This window comes from Triturus cristatus, chromosome 7, assembly GCF_964204655.1.
Source record: "Triturus cristatus chromosome 7, aTriCri1.1, whole genome shotgun sequence".
Taxonomy (NCBI): domain Eukaryota; kingdom Metazoa; phylum Chordata; class Amphibia; order Caudata; family Salamandridae; genus Triturus; species Triturus cristatus.
This window is the reverse complement of record NC_140590.1, coordinates 1694279645-1694300511: the sequence shown is the minus strand read 5'-3', so window position 1 is coordinate 1694300511 and position 20867 is coordinate 1694279645. Positions and strand designations below refer to the sequence as shown.

General features: G+C 44.0%; 1 protein-coding gene across 1 annotated transcript in view; it reads left to right on the top strand.

The window, feature by feature from the left end:
* The window catches only part of LOC146812790 (uncharacterized), a 266004-nt gene that overhangs the window by 229337 nt on the left and 15800 nt on the right, over positions 1–20867 (top strand). Inside the window, exon 30 of the mRNA XM_085619906.1 lies at positions 18323–18478. Coding sequence (XP_085476032.1) covers positions 18323–18478 — 156 coding nt within the window. The remainder of the gene's footprint in view (positions 1–18322; positions 18479–20867) is intronic.

Here is a 20867-nt window from a genome sequence, read left to right as displayed (position 1 = left end):
GTATGGGAAGCAGTCTTTTGGTGCATACCTAGGCCCGAAGGCGTGACTGAAGCCTTTTTCAATGGCATGGAGGGGGGTTTTGAGTTGGGGTCGACGTTTGTACTCACGCCCCTCTGTGCCGGAGTGATGTCCTCGACGTCGGACTCGTCAGCTTCGGAGGCGCTGACGAGGCCCTCTTTGGTGTGCTGTTCCAGAACATCGACCCCTTCTTCGAAGATGTCGTTGGGGATCGAAGTCGACGAGTGAGCCATTGTTCTCCTTGATCGTTGGTCCCGGATCGTTTTCTTCGATCGGAAGGAGGCACAAGCTGGACAGTCCGTTGCCTCGTGCTCTGGAGAGAGGCAGAGGTTGCACACCTCATGGAGATCGATGTGGGGAAACTTCGACCCACATTGAGGACACTTTTAAATGGCGTCCTTTCCATCAGCCGGGACCGGAGCCTAAGTAGGCCCGAAGGCCTTCGCCGACGACCGGAATCAAAGACTTTAATATGCACAGTGTGTAATCTGCAGCTCATATGCCTCGAACATATATTTTTGTTCTTCAGTAAATGTGTCTGTTCCACTCCAATCCATCCTTCCCTCCATCTTTCTCTCTAACTCTCTCGCTCATGCCTTCGTGGAAGCTGAGGTTCTGATAGCCATTTTGTCACTAAGATGGTATTTGTTTACATCATGGGAGTCCAGCAGGTACTCCCAAGCATGCATTGATGTCCTCGGATTCTTCCCTCCACAGGGCAAATACTTCAAGAAAGGGAGTGCATACAGCATACGGGCCACTGGGTCCACGTAGATTGATCGGCCAGCTCAGTACACAACTTGAGAACTCGACATATCAAATTGAAACAATAGATCAGATCTCTCAATACACCAGTATAGAAAGCTCTTTGATTTAATGCATCCAACTATTTTCTGGGACCATGCCACTTAAATGGGTTACTGAACAGAAATCTTTTAGTGGACATGGTAAGTTTCTGACTGACTCACAATCTCATCCTATTCAATCAATCGACTGAATCAATTTCATGGTACTCCCATCGACAGATTCCATGCCCCTTCTCTGTCTAAATCACCATGGGCTGGTAGGAGAAGCACCACGGCATGAAGACAGTACTTCCGTTTACAATATTGATGCACGGTATCCCCAGGCTGCATTATATCAACGTCTTTCACTAATGGAGCAGCAGAACAGAGTTTTTAACCAAGTTCATGTTTGAATGAACTGAATTAAACTGACTGAAAACATCTATCTCAGATGCACTCACAAGATTGATCCTATGCTAGGAAAAGTATGCTTTTTTAATCATTTTACACTGATGTATTTTCCTGCCTCTGAATTGTTGTCTTTTTAATGCGTGCTTTTATGAACTCGTTTTGTGTTCGAATAAAGCCTTATGAAAATTATTGATCCTATTGTAATCATCTATCTTAAAATACACTCTATGACTCAGATAAAATCAAAACACTCTGCATTGTGAAATAACTTGGATCTCCTACTGATCACATGCAGCCACCATCCAAAGTCACTAAATGGAGTATGAAGTGTTAGATATCGACAGTTCTGAGTACGAGTTGCAACTGTTTGGGGGAAGTTGATATCCTTAGACACAGCAGGGAGATATTCCAGTGCTTCTCGATGAGATGCTACATAAGCACTGCTATTGAGAAAGATTATGAACAGGCTCAACAGAAGAAACAAGAGGACTACTGCAAGCTGGGCAATAAAAGTGATTAGTTATTGATCCCAACACAGGACCCATCAAGTTTGTTACAAGTTTTAATTTGAAAGCTAGAGAACTAGCAATATTAAAGTTTGATAATTACATGGAAGAGCAAGCTTTCTCAGACACAGACTTGCACAGCTTATCTATCTGAAAAAATCCTGCCACAAATACACATTAAAGTATGAGATGTCCTCGCACAGAAAACTTAAAGTTTGATGCTAGCATTTTCCTGTGAAGGCACATTTAGTGGTTGTCAGTAGTACTGCTGGTTTGTTATTGCATTTAATATATGCAAGGATACCACCTACTCCAGCTTCCAGGCCGATGTGACACTAACAACTTCCTACTATATTTGCAATGGTTACACAGAGGGGGCATCCTGTTGCAGTAAAATCACACAAAACAGCTATCTTAACAGACTGTATTTGAAATTGTGAGGCCACTGAACCACACTCAATTCATCAATCAATATTTTAATTTTGGTTTAAAATTGTCCAAATTAATAAGTTACTTACCTCTGATAAGGTTCTTTGTGATGGATACTCTGTACCCAAAGAGTCCTCCCCACGAGATTCTCCCCAGACCAGTTCTGGAAATTTATCATAACAGCTCCTGCATGGCAACAGGTGGCACCATTGGCCGTCACACTTCCTGATATGAGCCATTTTATAAATTGTATCTTCCCGGGACTCAGAGGTGGAGGTAGGATAACCAATTGAAATGGCTGTGTGTGACTCTAGCATGGAACTTCATAAATTCCTGAAAGTCCATTTTACAAAATGGGGAGGATCAATCTACATTGAGAGACAGCATCCACCTAGAAGAGTGTGACCGAAGATAAGTAGCATAGTCTTCTGATCGATACTTCTATCCACAGAATTCTTACACAAAGCTATTCCACCTTAGAGGAATGGACTTACACAAGGAACTCCAGCGTGACTGAGTGTGCAAAATAGCCCTCCCTGTGGATTTGGGATCAATAAAGTAGTGTCTGGTGAGAGTGTGTACAGAAGCCATGGGACTGCCTGGCAGATACCTAAGTGGGATGCCCAAAGCCATACTGGTAACCTTTCTTCTGGTGGAATGAGTATTAACACCCTTCTGAGGGCTCCTTTGAACAAGGCGTAACACAGATTCATGTACAGGCTTGCAGACCTTTTAGAGACAGCTTTTTTGCTAAGGATGTTAATGACTAGGACAATTAAGTAGGAGAAGGTCCATTTCTGCACAGCCTTGCCTAGCTTCACTGAATTCGACAAACTGCTGATCGTCCACACTGTATTCTCTGGTAAAATCAATGTATAAGTTCAGTGATCTTTTTGGGTCTGAACGATGGAGACGCTCCTCATTAGAGGGGTGAGGTGAAGCATAAACACCAGCTGCGTGAAGGTTTGACAAACTTGGAACGGCATCGAAACTTTCTGCAAGAATAATTCTCACACCAGCAAAAACAGTTTGTCTAGTAAGATTGCACCGTACAGTGTGTTACAACAGAGAGAATGAAGCTCTCTCATTAGATGCGCCAAGGAAATGGTGACGAGAAATAGTCTTGATGGTGAGGAGCAGCAAGGGACAGCTGTGAAGAGGGTCAAAGGGAGTGCTGAAGGTATTTAGCTGTCGCTGCTGGTGCTCGTCTGCCACCTCCAGAGGTCTAGAGCTGTCCTTTGTGAGATCCAAATATCGTCGAAGAAGCAACATTGAAGCTAGATGTATTGAAAAATAAGGCTCCCTCAAGGACACCCAACTCCCAAGATGAACTAGGACCACCACCATCTCTTTCGTGAACACATGGGAGGCTGCAAAGAAAATTTTCCGACCTCACAATGACCAGCAGGTAAAGTCAATGGGACTGCAGGATGGGCATATGAAAATATGGGTCCTGCAGGTCCAGGAACACCATCCAGTCCCCAGGATCAGGAGCAGAGACAATCTTAGCTAAACAGAGAACTTTCAATTTGTTCTCCTTCAAAAAGGAATTCACTGGTCACTGGTCAGTGGTCCAGTACTGGCCTGAGGCCTCAATCCTCCTTCAGGACAAGGAAGCAGCACGACGAATAGCAGCCATTGACTTTACTTGTGAATGTTTGCACCACAAGACATTCAGGTGTTGGGTGTCTTGTTAAAAAAAATCAGTGTTGCCAGAGGCTGGTCTGTGCCACTTTTGGAACACTGTGCCTACCAGCTTGGATTTTAATTACCATTTGCAGGAAATGTTTGTTCACCAGCTGGGATTGTCAGAGTGAATTTTCTGCTTCTGGGATGAAGTTAAGTCTCTTGCTATTGTCCACTTACAGTTGGACTGAGCTGTTTGGATAGTACGTATGAGACTGACACTCCTATTTTAGGCAGGTGTCTCATGTGTGCTCTGCAAGCCCCATGTGACATCTGTTATTATAGCCTGACGTAGAGGTAAAGTGAATGACCTACCCTTAATCATGTTCTCTTTGGTCTATCAATGTAACTACTTGCAGACTTTGTATGTAGCAACCACCAGTTCCTCTAATATTCCTGACGTTTTCGACCACAGGTTGTTCAGCCATTCTTGAATGGTTCTCATGTACAATCTCATATTTGGCGTTAGTTGGATACAATAGTCCATTAACCCAAAATTTTCATCCCTTTCCTCATCGACAGACATGTGACCTATGGTAATGCCTGTACTCTATGGAGTCAGGTATGCTATTACTTTTGGGGTATCTGAATCTGTCATCTTTGGAGTAGGGGAGCCTTTTTTGAATTTATGGAGCACCTGAGTTGGTGAAGTATGCTTACTACTTTCTGTAAGTTTTCCATGCATTGACTGAATTTGCTTACCTTTACCAACCACCTAGATAAGGATACACATGAATAGACTGCCCCCTTAGGAGGAAGATACCACCATCCTGGTAAACATCCTTCTTGCAGATTTTATGTCAAAGTCTAGCACTCTGAAATGGTAATGCACCCTACTCAACATAAACTGAAGGTGCCATTAGGTGAACGGTGAATCAAGATGTGGAATTGGGCGTCTCCTAGGTCTACAGTCGCCAGACAGAACTTTTCTTCTAACAGGGGTGTGACCTTCAGAGGTGTTGTCATGTGGAACCTTTGAGTTATGACAAAATTGACAAACCCCAGGTCCAGTATTGGCTGCAGGGTTAAATCTTACCTGGGGACAAGGAAGTAAACTCCAGTGATTTATTACCCTTGGAGCACTAGCTCTACTGTCTCCTTTTCCAATATTTTTTGTACTTCCATTTGCAGTGCTTTCTTTTGATCCTTCTCCTATATTTTTTGTTTTGGGAGTATGGTAGGTGGTGTTTTAATGAGCTCTCCACAATATCTGTGTCTTATGTTTGGCACTCATGTGCCTTTGGTAATTGACTTCCTTTGTCTTATCCCTAGATACGCGTATGTGGGATTGGGCCTGGGAGGCTGCAACAAGTCACTTGGTTGATTGTGAGGCTCCTCCTTTGGAGGTCCCACCACCACACTTTCTTCGGCACGAAAAATAACTTAGCTTGATGCAGTTGTTGTTGTTCTGTCTGATCCAACTGACTCCCTGAGGGTTACCTTTGCTATATGGAAGGGTATGCAGCCCTCCCCTGACCTCTTCTGTCAAAGATATTTACTTTTTTAGCACAGGCTCGAATGTCTACAAGGCCTCCATGGCTTTACCTGTCTTACTTGCTTTCTTTATGGATTCCAGAGTGTGGGCCTGGATTTCAGGTTTAAACCCCAAAATGCATAAATATGTATGTTACCTTAACAGTCTCTGTAGCCAATTGTTTGCTAGCTGTGTCAGTGTGTCTAAAGCAGGTTTAGGCAAGAGTTGGTGATTATTTTCCCCTCTTCTGTGACTTCCTTAGCTTATATCAATCAATCAGTAAATTTGTAAAGCGCGCAACTTACCCGTAAGGGTTTCAAGGCGGGGGAGGGGTACTTGATACTCTTCAGGAAGATGCGACCTTAGGTCTTCCATGTCATCCTAAAGCTGGTGGTCGTAAGCGAAACTGAATTAGCAATATGCTGTTGCGTGGCCACTGCCCTTCTGTGTATTTGCTTAAGACTGCCAACCACTTGCTGCCTTTATCTGGGGGTGGTCCCATGGATGTTGGTGACATGATTGCCTTGCAATTAATCAATCAAGTTCCAGATGGGATTGTATGTATTTTGGATCCCATGTGGAGGTCCTACAGTTCTTCTCTTTTTTAGGGTTAACAGCTTAGGCTGATGCCAGCTTTTGAAAAAACCCTTTTCCCTGCATTAGAATATTAGGTCACAAAGGGAGCAATTGGGTCTTTCTATATGTAGAGCTCAAGTTTTCCAAAAGAGTAAAAGGTGTGCTCCACCCCAAATTGTACCTCAAAGGATTCTGCAGATCCCAGCACACAGTCACAAAAACATAACATTTTAAATGTGCATCATTTTCTTTAAAAATTAAGCCAATTAGAATAAGTAGGTAAACTGTGGTCACAAAAGAGTGGCTGATTTTTCTTGTACTACTTAATTTTTAAAAAGAATGTGTGGAAGGGAATGGAGTAGAGAGCTGGAAAAACCTGAAAAAACAACACTGCTCCTTTGCGGGAACCAGCAATTTCATTCTTTCACAATGCACAGCATTTAACAATTGTAAATTCCGATCGTTTTCTGTACCTCTGTGAAGGATCATTGAGAACTGGGCCACTCTGTTTTTACCATTCCTAATAGAACAAATCAGTAGTTTCTGAAAAGTTCTGCTTTCGTGCATGTCCATGAAGATGGCAGACTGTGGTGAGTAGAAATACCTCCACCTCTAGACATAGTGTTTCAACTTGTTTCTGAAACCCCAATGGAAACATCAGAAGCACAAAAACAAGAATATTGTAGTCTCTGCCATCTTTGTCTATATCAAAGAATCTGGCTTCAAAGAAGGGATTGCCAGTCACATGCTTGTCATCTCACCATACGACATAAGACTTGTACGTCATTAAGACACATACCACCAGAGACCACCTTTGACATGAGACTACTTATGATGTTAAGACCACTTTTAAAGTCAGGACCACCTTCAATGTTTAGTACCTTGTGGAGAAATTCTCCATTTACAAACAGAGACCCCATTTCTTGGAAGACGTTGTTAAATCCCCAATTGAAAAGATGATGTTAGTGGAAAGTTCTGACATTACAGGGACTGCAGTAAAATAGGTGTGACCCTCAGGTTTTAAAAAAAAACACCAACAGGACTTTACATCAACTGGAAGAATACTACAAAAACATTGAGCTAAATAAAATTCCACTAACAAAGATATAGTTGTCACGTCAGCTAAAGCAACACCCGTTGATACACCAGACGACTTCTCTACTGAGCTCCATCACATCTTTAAATTTCATAATCCTGAATGCTTATCTGAACATCAACCCACTACAGCAGGTCCCTGAGGACAAGTGAAGCCATGGTTGGGGAGATAGGATGCTGTGAGAAAGTGCCATCTTTCTTGTATGGTATGCCCCCACATTTTGCTGAATTGCTGAATGTACTTTAACTAAGTGTGCCCTGGACTCCTGCTAATCAGGTGCCCAGGGCCAACGTTCCTTCCCTAAAAACCTTAAACCCAAATTGGCAAACCCTGGCCACATGTCAGCCCCTGGTAAATGGTACCCAGGGCCTTGTGACCAGGGAAGGCCTCTAAGGGCTGCAGCACTCATTGTGCCACCCTTAGAGGCCCTGTACCCTAACACACACACACTGCCCTTGCAGGCTGAGTGTCTGGGTACAAGACAAAACAAAGAGTCGACATGGCACACATCCCTGTGTGCCATGCCCACCACCTACACTGCCCTGGCATACATCAGCCACCCCTCTAGCTGGGTGCCCTATGCCAGTGATGTGGGCACAGGAGCATGAGTCATGTGCCCCTACAGTACCCAGGTCCATTCCTGGGCACTGTAAGTGCAGTGCTGCCATTTAAGAGTACATGGTGCTGAGAGCTTGTCAAACACGAACTCCACAGTACCATAAAGGCAACACTGAAAACTGAGAAGTTTAGTATCAAACTTCTCAGCACATTAAACCCGCACTGATGCCAGTGTGGGATTTAATGTACCAAGCACCACAGAGGGCATATTAGAGATGCCCCCTGAAACCTAGCCTACAAACCACCTCTGGTCTGGGAGGCTGCCTAGGCTGCCACACAGCAGACATGTTGCTGGACCCCTGGGTAGGAGAGCCCCTACTCTCATGGGCCTGTAACAATGCACATCCTGGACGAGGTGCTAGATCTCCTCGCCCAGGATGGGCAGGGGGAATCTTCAAAGGCATGCCGCCTCTGTTAGCTTCCCCAGGCCACTTGCAACCCCCACTGTGGCGGGAAGCCTGGCCGGAAACCCCAAATAAGGACAGGGGATGTGCCAGCCTGCCAAACCCACCCCTCAGGTGGGGGAGGCGAGGTGAAGCACATCTCCGGGCGCTCGCCATCTTGCAGATGGGAGGCCCTACCCAATCAGGACTAGGCTACTGCCCCCCTCCCACAGGAGAGTGGCAGAATAGGGGTGTACCCACCCAAGGACAGGAACCCATTGGTCCCTGCCCTTCACCTACCTGTAACGCCCCTAAATCTAGTATTTAGGTGCACCCTGAACCTTCCTTCCCCAGATTCCAGATTCCAAAATACAAAGAAGAGCAAGAAGAAAGAAGACCTGCCGTGCAGCTGCTAAGAAGAGGCAGACACCAACTGCTTTGGCCCCAGCCCTACCGGCCTGTCGACCCTCGAACCTGCTACAACCCAGCACCTCTTGTGGCTAGCAACCTCAAAAACCCCGGAGGACCTGGCTACCTTTTGGCTCTAAGCACCTGGGACTCCCATGAGCAGAGGCTCTGCTCAAAATCAGCATTTAATCCCTGTCATCAGCCCACTCTGCATCTGCGGAGCCTGGCCTGTGCCGGAGTGAACAAAGACCACGAGGATGACCCCCCGGCGACTGTGACCCTGAGTCCGGCACCCAAGGACTTCCCTCGACGCTCCTGACGACGCCTGCAGCCTCAGAACCAGGTACCCCCCCCCCAACCGTGAGGGTAAGATTTCCCGACACCAAAAGGCACCCCTGCACCCGGCGCCCTGCGGCCCCCTGTGCCCAACTCCTGGGTACCTACCTATCCTCCAACTACCCAACTTACCTCTCGAAGTGGTGGTGGCACCTGAAGAATCTTCCTCCCCGAACTTGCAGTCTTTTTCCAAACCGGAGCTTTCTCATTGAAATCAATTGAGCGCCCGAAGGCTCAAAAGCACCCTGCACCCAGCTGCCCGAGTGGCCCTGGCAGTGTAACCTCTGTACCTATCTACTTCCCCATTTGCCCTGAGCAAGTGACCAGGAGCCCAGCTCCCACAGCCGCGTGGCCTGCTAGTCAGCAGCCACCAACCAAGGCCCCCCTGCCTCCCATAGGATAACATTGGGCCTAACTCACTCTGCACCCGGCTGCCCCTGCGCCGCTGAGGGTGTAACAACTGTACCTACCTGACCCTGGGAGGCCCTTAGTCTGTGCCCAGAACCTTAACTCTGCCAGTCGATTACTTACCCAAAAGCCGATAACTCAATTTTCTCCATAGGGTAACATTGACTGGTTTCTTCTGAAATTTCTTCTAAGTGTGGAGTTTCTAAAACTTAAAATATTCACCAAAAATCAGCCGAGTAACGAAAACGAAAATACTCACCTGCTATTAGGAGAGATCCCAGTGCTGGATCTTGGTGCCCAGCACTGACCCTGAAAAATATTCACAACCGTACTTACCAGTAACCCAATTTTCTTCCATAGGAAGTCATTGACTGTTTTTCTGTGAAATTTCTTCTAAGTGTCGATGTTTGCAAACTTCAAATATTCTTTAAAAATCGTACAAACTGTGAAAACGTAATTACTTACCTGTTTTAGATAGAGGTCCCAGTACTGAGTCTAGGTACCCAGTACTGGATTACAAAAGTAACGAGAACATACTATACCTGCAACTTGAATTTTCTTCCATAGGGAATCATTGACTGTTTTCTATGAAATTTCTTCTGTCAACTTTTAAAATGGCAAAATATTGCCTAAAAATCATAACAGTAACTAAGTCGACTTTTATCACTTGTTTCTAAGAACTGTCCCAGGACTGAATCTAGGATCCAGTCTTGGAATCACAAAAGTAATCCTGAAAGTAATCTAGAGCAAATAACTTAAAACTTCCATTGAACTCAATGCATTATTGTGTTTAAAATTGTGTTGCCTATTGCAACAACCTGTAACTTTCTACAAAAGCCAATTGCATATTGCAAAAGTATTTACCTAAAGCATCTCATTCTGAGAAAGTATATTTTAATACCTATTGTTGGTTCTAAAATAAAACAAACATATTTTTTTATACAAACCATTGGCCTAGAGTTCAGTTATTGAGTGTGTGAGACCATTTGCTGACTGAGTGTGTGCAACAAATGCTTTACACTGTCCTCTGATACTGCCTTACTGCTCGACCAAGCTACCACTTTAGAGAGTAAGGTTATATTTAATTTTAGCCTCTGCCAAACCTCTGGGGACTGTGGACTCTGTACACACTGTACCTTTTTGGGAAAAGTATATACAGAGCCACTTTCTCACAGATGCTTAATCTGCCATGGTAGTCCAAGCTATAATATGTTGAATAGGAGTTCTGTTATATCACATTACCTTACAATGCTTCAGTCATAGCACAGGAAGCTCACTTTTAACAGCATTAAATTGATCAGACTCAGTCTCTGAAAGGAGCAGCCTATAGTTCCCGACTTGTGGAGCTAAGCGTGTCAAATGTAGCCCTCTGGTCCTCACACCCCTCGTTCATCACATATTTATTCTTTGGTTAAATGGACAATGTGATAGTGTACCAACTGAACAAATTTGGTACAAAACCTGGGGAAGGCTCATAGCATAGATCGATATACAAAGAAACCCTGTTGCCTAATAGAACGACGAGTGAGCTAATTTTGATAATTCACTCAAAAGTATCTGTTGTCTTTTTGTTAGTACATTACAGTTGGTGATGTCTTATCTCTCATTTCGGCAGATGTTCAGAGTAAATACAGTGGGAACCTTTTTGCTGTGTTGGCTGTAGCAACTGATTAGGACAATGGTCTTCAAGCTTTTTAATGCTACACCCCCCAGTAGAAAAAAAAATAGTGTCCCCCCCTCCCCCCCCGAATTGTTCACAGTTATTCTGTTCGATACGTTAAATTATGTCTAGACTTATTTAAACAGAGTTATGTTAAACCTTTTCAAAATGTCCCATTACAGAGTGGCTTTCTGCTGATCATTTGTTTTCAGCTTAAAACAAAGCACTGCTATCAGCATGATGCTTCTTTTGACCGGTGCCTGGGCCCCCCACCCTGGTATCAGTTAAGGCCCCCCTAGGGGGCCCACCACCCAGTTTGAAGACTTCTGCATTAGGAGGACTGGTGTTTCACAAATTTCAAAGGGGGCAGACCTTGAAAATATGAAGAGGGAACTGAGAGCAATAGGCTAGATGGCTTTGGAGAACAGAAGAGATCTGAAAGAATTCATGGAACCTTTCCTCACCAAATATGTGAATTCAGCTATGGATGAAAGCCAAAAAACATATATAAACAGGAAGGCTTTCCACTAGAGGTAGGAAAGCTGGCAAATATAGTCTGGTGCTATTCTGCGGAGTGTGCAAGATGAGACTACAGGAAGAAATGCTTGGGCACACAGCTGTGAACTGTTTCTCACGCATCAAACAGATTTCATATTTCTGCATGGGAACCCTACTGCGCCATACCCCAAGTTGCCACCTTAACACTCCTATAGCCTAGCTTCTATTTTTCTGAAAGGGATCTTCTACAAGGAAGAATAATTGACCGCTCTAAATTCCACATTTCAACCCCTTCAAAAGAGACATTTCTGAAAAGCACTTTAATTGCAACGTGTAACCTCTTTGCTTAGGTCCTTGGAGTCTGTATGCATAATGTTCAAGTTTACCAGCTAGAAAGTATGCATAGCTATTGTACAAATGTAGCTGCAAAATTAAGAGAAGATTCTTGAAAAAGATGCACGTCATGAACCGCTTTGTATAGTGTGTATTCTACTCTCCGTTTGCCGTCTAGAATTGACATTAGCCTCAAAAGAGATGGGATTAAAAATAGAAAGGAGTACCTTGGAAATAGCTTTATTCGACAATATGTCATAAAAGCACAAACAATACATATATCACAAGACAATCAAATAGTACAAGACTTTACACAAGATAAAAGGTTATTAAATACTATTCATAATTGTCGATTAGTTCATAATAAAATTCATATATGACCACTAAAAAATATTTCCTAAAAAGCCAGCGATATTAAAACCATCATACATTAGTTTAACTAGCAACTGGGAATTGTGCAAAACATGTGCGTATAAACCAGGCCCCTCTTAAAAATTTTGCTACAGCAATAGCTATACAAGGGGTACAATCTGATTCCAATATCCTCAAGGCTTCAATATACCGTCGTGTACCCATGTTTGAACAAACGGGTTTCAACCACTTACGTCTTGGGCCAATATAAAGGGGGCATACAAAAAATAAGTGAACAATTGTCTCAGCCTTATCCAGACACTTGATACATTTATCATCTGGGGGTTGCACCCATTTACATGTAAAAGCTTTGACTGGCAGAGATCCTACCCTAAACTGAAAAAAGTTTACGATCTAAGGGACTCTCAATAATATCCCAGTAAGTTTCACACCATGGTCTAGACTTAAATTTTAAAAAAACGGCCTGTGAGGTTAGTGTTCATATTGGCAAGATAAAATGTTGAAAAGACAATTTCCCAATATGTGGCTTTTAATTGCTTTTTTGATGGGAAAGATGATAAATCCGGTGCTTCCCATAGAGAAATAAGGTCTAATTTTATTATAAGCGACCTGATCTCTCTGAGCCAATACATTTTGTGAAGTCGGTCTGCCAAAATTACATACTTCAAAGCATGAGCATAATGTGAGAGTTTAGGTGTAGTCCAAATTCGCCTCCAGTATAAAAGAGGGCGCAACCTCACTGTATCAACCACATTTTTCCTACCTAAATCGAATAAAAGAGGGACGGTAGGAGTACTTTGGGGGACGCCAACTAAACTACGTAAGATTTTATTCTCTGCTTTAGATTATTGGCTCAAGTTGTTAAACCCCCATAATTCGGCCCCATACAGGGTGGCACTCAACACTTTCATGTTGTATACCTCCAATGCAGGGGTGATTGGTTTAGTGAAAGAAGATTTGTGTTTGGACAATAAAATGCCCGCATGCTGGTGGAATTTTAAAATTGCCATATCCAGATGTCGTTTCCAGCACATATTACTCTGAAGTAAAATACCCAAGTATGTAAAAGCCTCTACTTGCTCTTGGGGAGTATTATTTAAAATAATACTACCTTTAAAAGATTTGTGTGGATTAAGGGACATGAACTTTGTTTTCGATGTGTTAATCTCAAGTCCACGCTCCTGACAAAAATCCCCAAAGGCATTAACTGCCTTCTGTAGCCCGCTCGGAGTCCTTGAAATAATCATCGTGCCATCCGCAAACATGAGGACAGGTACATGTTCCCCAGCTATTACAGGGGCATCAGTGGGGGAACTACAAAGATGGCTAACTATTCCATTTATGTATAGTGAAAATAGGGTGGGGGCCAGGACACAACCCTGCCGAACACCACGCTCGACGGGGAATGTGTCCGTGACCTCCCCCTGTGCCCCCATCTGATTCTAGCAAAATTACCCTCATGCAAGCGGACGAGAATTGTCAATAACTCTGGGGCCATCCCCAGTTCATCAAGGACTCTCCAGAGTTTGCAACGGGGAACCAAGTCAAAGGCCGATTTTAGGTCTACAAAGACTGCATAAAGCGACCCTTTTGTTAAAACCACATTCCTCCAATAAAGCATAATAAAATAAAAGACCTGGTCTACGGAACTAGTACAAGGACGAAAGCCGGCTTGATATGGGGATAAAATTGTGTTTTCCTCAATCCAAGACTGCACTTTATTTTGAACTAGTCGCCCCATCAGTTTTTGCGCTGAATCTATAAGACTAATGGGTCTATAGTTACTTGGGAAAGATTTATCGCCTTTCTTAAAAACCAGGATTATTTCTGCTCCCTTTCAAGACATTGGAATTGGAGCGCCCCTGGCCTCAGCATTAGCTAAAAGTACAAAATATTGACACCAAGATGGTCTGTCACTTAAAAAAACATCAGCCGGAATACCATCCATGCCTGGGGCTCTACCCCCTGTCACACAATCCAATGCCAAGCTAACATCATTGATGGTGAAAATCTGGGTTTGATAAAAAATTTCCAGTGGTAATGAACACTCCTCCTCACCTAGGCTACGAGCATATTGGGGGTTAAAAAAATCTAACCATTGGGTCTGGGCAACATTATTATGGGGAGGTTCCGCATATCCTCCTCTATCCCATTTTATAATATTCCAAAACTGCTTGGAGTCCTTAGCTGCACAAGCATGTTTCAAATCCCGCCACCTCTCCTCATCCCATTGTTTTTTCGCCACTTGCTGAGCAGATCTGTATTGATCTCTTGCCTCTCTTACTTTAATGGGGTTCCTTGTCCTTAATTCTAAACTTAGTTTTTGACGAGCAGACTTACAGTGTATGTTATACCACTTAGCCTTTATTGGCTCAGCGCCTCTTTTTCCTGGATTCCAAACCCTCCAAAAAAAAGTTTTGAGTCTAGAAAAGAGGGAAGAATGTGTTTCTATCATAATGGTCGGAAAGCCTGGGTCACTACTTTGGATCTTGAGTCGGGCCAGTTCACCCGCAACCTCCGCTTTGAGCGCATCCATTTTTCCTGGATCCTCAATGAATTTATTCCACTTAACCCGGCGCAGGTTGTTGGAAGCAACTATATCTAACGTTACTAGCCCTTCTCTTATGGATTCAGCTCTAACCCACTTTTGAACTTGAAATTTCGAACAAAGGGGGTTATGGTCACTTTCCAACCAGGTTTCAATGACCATGTCTATTAGACAGTGCCATATCCTTAGATCCACCAGGAGATAATCAATGCGACTACTATTCCTTCCATTATCAAACGTATTGGCTCCCTGAATATCTGAGGGAGTTCTCCCGTTTGCTGCTCTAAGACCTCTTTCTAGACATAACGCTTTTAGTTGGATAGCTGAAGAGGTCCATCTTTTTATTGCGGGAATTTCCAATTTAGGTACTCCCCATCTTAGGTCCTGGTCCTCTGAGAGGTCCTGATCCTCTAGGCCTAGTGGTTCGTAGGTGGTATTAAAATCCCCTCCTACTATAATAAAAATCTGCTCTGAAAGAGCTCCTAGCCTAGTATCAAGGGCTGCAATTACCTCGGAGCTATGCCTCCCTATTATGCCCCTGGCATAAACATTAAGAATGGCCACCCTGTGGCCATTGGGCCATTCTAGTTCAATCATCAGGATATCCTTTACCCTGAACCCAGCCTGTGCAACCTTACATCGCAAGCTCTGTCGAACCCAGATCACCTATCCCCCTGCAGGCCGGCCCTTCAGTTTTTTTGTGGCTGGAACATAGAAGTTGAGATATCCCAAGCGAAATATAGAAGTAGTAGACCAAGTCTCCTGAAAGATATTAATATCGTGTTGGTCTATGAAACTACACCACTCTGGAGACTCAACCTAATTGCCCAAGCCCGCAATGTTCCACGAGAGCAGGGTTAGGTCTTCCATTCTTTGTGAAGGGGTACTCAAATTAGAGGGGCTCTCCATTCCTCCCTTTATGTCACACTCCTCCATTAAAATTTGATTAGGTATATTAAGCTTGGGAGATTGGGGTTTTAACATGGTGCTAATCATTGTACTACATCCCTCATTCATGCTATATTTATGGTTTGTCCCTAGGGGGGGCTTAGCATCATGAATTATCCCCAAATTAACTGACTGGCATACTGGGTGGCGGGGAGATATGATAAGGTCTTGACAAATGGCATTGTTACCCTGGGCCCAGTGGGTAGCAACACCATTGCTCAGGAGATTATTACCTTTGAATTTTGTTTGATCTTCCTGAAGTCAATCGCAGTCTTCCATATCAGTAAGAGCCCCAAACCTGTTCCTTGTACTTATTCCATCCCACGAAGGTACAGTTCTCCCATTTGGAGTATATGTATGCAGATGTTTCACCCGAAACCTACAAGAACTTTTTGCACGTCCAGATTCTCCATAGAAGAAGTCCAATGTCAAAGGTTTTATCATCGACTCCCTATGTTGTAGGGGAAATAAATTGCCCAGCACGTTTGTCAACACATGAAGGCTAGAAAAATGTATAGCTATACAATCGCCCTTAAAACATTTCTTTTGATTACCAAGCCATGTCACCCTTCTAGCCATTATAATTTCACTTGCTAATTGTTGCCTACCCCCTATGGATATCCTCATGTTATTAGTTAACCAATGCGTTGCTTTATTAATAAGAGTAGATGTTGTTTCCACCTGACCTGGGCCCAAAGATGGAGCATTGGCCAAAACAAGTACCAAGGGGAAAGCCTCTGAGATAAACTGAAATGGTTCTCTCTCTATTAGTGATTTATGATTAACTGCTGAGACATTCCCATCTGTCACAGAATTAGCAAGTGAAACCACTTTCTCTGATATTATCCTGTCACTAGTAGTTGGTGGTTGTACCCTCATTGTTAAGAGGAACACCTGGAATAGAATGACTTGAAGGTATTTTCTTTTTTTCCGCCTGTCTCTTTTTAGTAGTTGGTTGCCTATCAGACTCCTGTGAGCCTGGCATAGATCGTATAAGGGAGGGGATAGTTTGGGATACTATCCCAATATTCCGCTCTAGAGCGGACACCTTATCTTCTATGGAGGTCAATCTAGTCATGATAGGGACCAAGGCAGTATCTAGTTTCTCTTTAAAAATTACCCAAAGTGAACTAGATAGATCCTCTAAAGAAGGATGAATATTTAAGGGTGGTTGGTTAGATGGTTTGGGTATAGTTTTTGAAGCCCGACCTCTCTTCTGTTGTATAACTTTACTGGAGGGACCCAGCCCACCAGCCCTAGTACGGCGTCTCAATATAGGCAAAGGAGATAAACTAGACAATACATCTCTATTGCAATCAGGAGAATGTTCAACCTGTGATTGATCACAATTTTCCTGGGGCAGACTAGATGAATCAACCTGACTAATAAGGTCCCGGGGAATACCTGGCGATATAGTTGATAACAGGGGGGTAGTACCTTCTACCCTATCTCCACCCATGGGATCAACAGTGCAACTTGGGTCCAACGAAAGCCTTCGTTCAGTTCTTTCAATTTCGTCGTTTATCAATGTTGAGACCTTCACCAGGTACGAATCCAATGTCGCCACTCCCCCACCATTAGGTTTTACAAAGTCGAGACGCTTTTTCCCCATAGCTTACTGATTTTACTGTAATTTGCTTGGAACAGTACCTCTCTTTGTAGCAGATGTTAGACAGTTGGCCCAGCCTCGTCCTGCCCCGGACGGCCACAGACGGCCCGCCCTTTGCCCGGGCTACGCCCGGCGCTGCCCGCGCGCTTCCCGCGACGCGGGACTCTCGTCTATTTTTATGCACCTCCGGGCGTGGCAGGTGTGTGCGGCTTCCTCAGGATGCTGGGATATGTAGTCACCCACCCAACAGCGGCCGCGCCAAGTTTTAAAGAGGCTGCGGCGGCGAGGGGAGACCAGTGGCAGGAGCACAGTGAGCGGCAGCAACAGGAACAGAGAAACCAACCGGACCCCCTGCTGGAATGCAGGGAGCTTCTTCTGCGTCCAAGTAAGTCAGAGCCTAAAAATAGAAATAAATATCCACCTAACACTGTCACATTGGCTTTTGTTATAGGTGTGTTATTTCTATAATTTATAGTATTCAGTTTTGTGGCTTGTTTCCTTTGTTTATTTTTCTGCTGAGAAATTGTTATTCTTATTAACATTAGCCATAAACTGGTAAGAACTTTACCAATGTATATAAGAAATATTTTTCTATGTATCATACTGACTTTATGATCGTAGTTTAGCCCCACTGAAATATAGGATCCCTGCTGGAAAAGTCCAGTCTTTCTTCGCTGAAAATACTGCTGCAATTGCTATTGGCAAAAATGTACAATGGTGAAATGCCATTGCAGCAGGCACTAACTTTTTATCTGTTTTCAAAAACTAACCCCGAAAGCAGAGGTTTTTCTTTTTGAGATGTCCTTTTTGCGCCAGGAAGTTTCTCCCAGGATGGAAGGGCATATTTTTTTTCAATCTTAGGGTTGCAAGGCCTTGCACGATAGGTCGGATCGCACAAAAACAGCACCTGAAAAATAGTGCAAGTCTGCCTATGCCACAAACATTTCAGTCCTGCAGCAGTTTGTCCTCCACTAATTTATTCCCTGGCCTTATTTAGAGATTCTTGTACAAAGTGGGGTCCCCAACTCTAATTAAGGCCGGGAAATCAAGCAGTAGTGATTGGGGCATCCACCACCCATTACCCCACCCCTACCAATGAGGCGCCCTATGTCTGTTTTTACCCCAACCATTTCTTGCCACTTTTTGTATATGTAACCACTGAACTGTTAATGTTCTAGCTTATACAAAAAAAGTAATTTCAAGCTGCATGTGCTTCTTAGGACAAGGGGGAGGACCTGTCGAGACCACTGCATATTGAGAAGCAGCAGATCCTGCACGTACGCCTGGAGCTCCTACAGCGAGCTGTGGCCAGCTTGGAACATGAGAAGCGTGACTTGGAGATGCTGAATGTACAGCTCAAGGAGACACTGCAGCGGGTAAGACTCTGGGGCACATTGTACAGTAACAGGCGGGAGAATGAAACTGAGTGGATTGAGGGAGATGTGGCAATTGTAAAGTGGGTCTCATGTAAGAGTGGGCTGTGTTAGAGCTATTTCTCAGAGAAAAGCACATCTCTGCCTCCATTTAGGTTAACAGATGATGAAAGCATCGTTTTCCCTAACAGACACTGTCTATTGAGGTCTGTAGAGATGTTGTCTACAAATGGACCCAGCCCCACTCTGGTTGTCAATAGACTATAACACAAGAGTGGCGTAGGCATCAGCCCTGCTACTACAGAAAGTAGTGTTTACAAGAACCAAGATGGGCTTCGTTACTCTGGGAAAGTAGACCGACATCTCATAGGCTGCAAAATCTTGGGTGCCCTTTGCAGTAAAACCTCATTGTTTGCACAGTTGGGAGCTGCCGTTGACTTATGTCTTTAGGAAGTGAAAGAGTCTTTGCAAAATAAGTGTTCCTTAATTTCATGCGACTTGACAGCCCTGCTGCAATTACATCTTGGAGTGCAAAGCCCAGCTAGAAGCCATTCTTTTTCATCTGGTGCCTCATTGCAGGATTTGTTTTCTGGGTGTAACCGTGCCAGCAGGACGGGGAAATTGACAGACACCACTTACTGGTGCAGAATGTGATAGAATGATAGGGGATTGGTGAAGAAAAGATCAACCAGCCTGCGAGGCTGAGTAGTTAGAAACAGAGTTACAGAGAAAAATAAATGGTGGATGGAATGCTTGAATTAATCCCCGCCACTGGTAATTATCTAGAGCAGCATCATCTTTTTGTGCTCAATGTGCCACTCTAGGCAGGAACCAGCTCTATGCAAATATGCCTTAGTTTTGTCCCTGTAGGAACAGTGAAGCCTGAACTTGCCCTACATAGCCCGCTCACAAGAGGGACAAAAGCGACCCCAGAACAGTTTTTGCTTTGTAGACCTCAACAGTGATGTGCAGCCTGAACCTTGTTGCACAACTAGTACAGACCTCAAATATGGGTATCCTGTTTGCACTAGGGGGATCTCTTTGAGAAATAAAAAAATGGAGCATGGAATGCTTTTTTACTCCGTGTCACTCGAGCCAGGAATCAATCATATCCAAATCATCCCTGGTCCTTTGTCATTACAAATGGTCCGGCCCTAACTGCCAGGTTACGTTCTCTGTTAATTGGACTCTTCGAGCTGGAGCAGGACCAAGGCTGATTTGTATATGGTTGCTCCATGTCTGAAGTGGCACAGTGGTCAAAATGCAGTATACCCGAAATGCAACCCAAAGTAATGACCAGTGGCTTTGATTCATTCAAGCATTCCTCTCATTCATTTTTGATTTAGGTTTCTCAGTGGAACAAACTCACATTCAAAGGGATAGATAGCAGGTGATGAGGTAAAGCTGAATGTACTTACCCTCTGCACTCCTATCGCTTGTGCTGCTATTTGTCATAGCCAGAATTGCTCTGCGTAGACTGTAAAGGAGAATCCCCTATAAGCAGTGGCTAATGTGTGGATGATGCCCCTCGTGGGCGAAGATGTCCACACAATAGTGCTTAATGAAAGTGTGTGGGGTTGTCCAACTGACTGCTTTACACATGTCAGCTATCAGATGTTACTAAGGAAGGCCATCAGAGCTGATTTCTAGTGTGTGTAATGTGACCCAAGGGTAGCAAGGAGGTTTGTTTTAGTGTTATGGTAGCAGGTTTGGATGCACTTGACTATCCATTGAGGAATATGGCCTTGGAAATAGGCAGGCCTTTGAGAGGTTTCGCAAATGCTTTAAATAGCCGATTGTACTGCAGAAGGGCTTGTAAATGTCAATAAAATACAAGTGATTGCTTTACACGTAGGGTGTGATGGGCTCTTTCCGCTACTGAGCCTCACTGGGGGGAGACTTGACTGCTCTGTCATTTGGTTGAGGTGGATCAAGGAAACCACTTTGGAGAGGAACTTTGGGTTGGTTTGGAGGATGACCCTGTCCTTGTGGACTTGAAATAAAGTTCTTGGAGTGTGAGAGCCTGGAGCTCACTGATGCACCGGAGTTACTTTAATGGGTTTAAAGAAAGCTATTTTCCAGGAGAGGAATTGCCAGGAGGAAGAATGCTAGGGCACAAAAGGGGGGGAACCCATGAGTCTGGCAAAGACCACTTTGAGGTTCCATATTGGGGCAGATGTGGGCTCTGGGTGGGATGACCCTCTTGAGGCCCTCCATGAAGCCCTTGATTACTCAAATGCAAAATAGGGAGGAATGTTCCCTGTTTTGCATGTAAGTGGCCATCGTCGCTAAATACTGCTGAATAGAAGTGTAGATGAGGCCTGACTTTTGCTGATGAAGAAGATTGTAGATGATGTCCTGTATGCTGGGTTTAAGAAGGTTCAGGTGATTG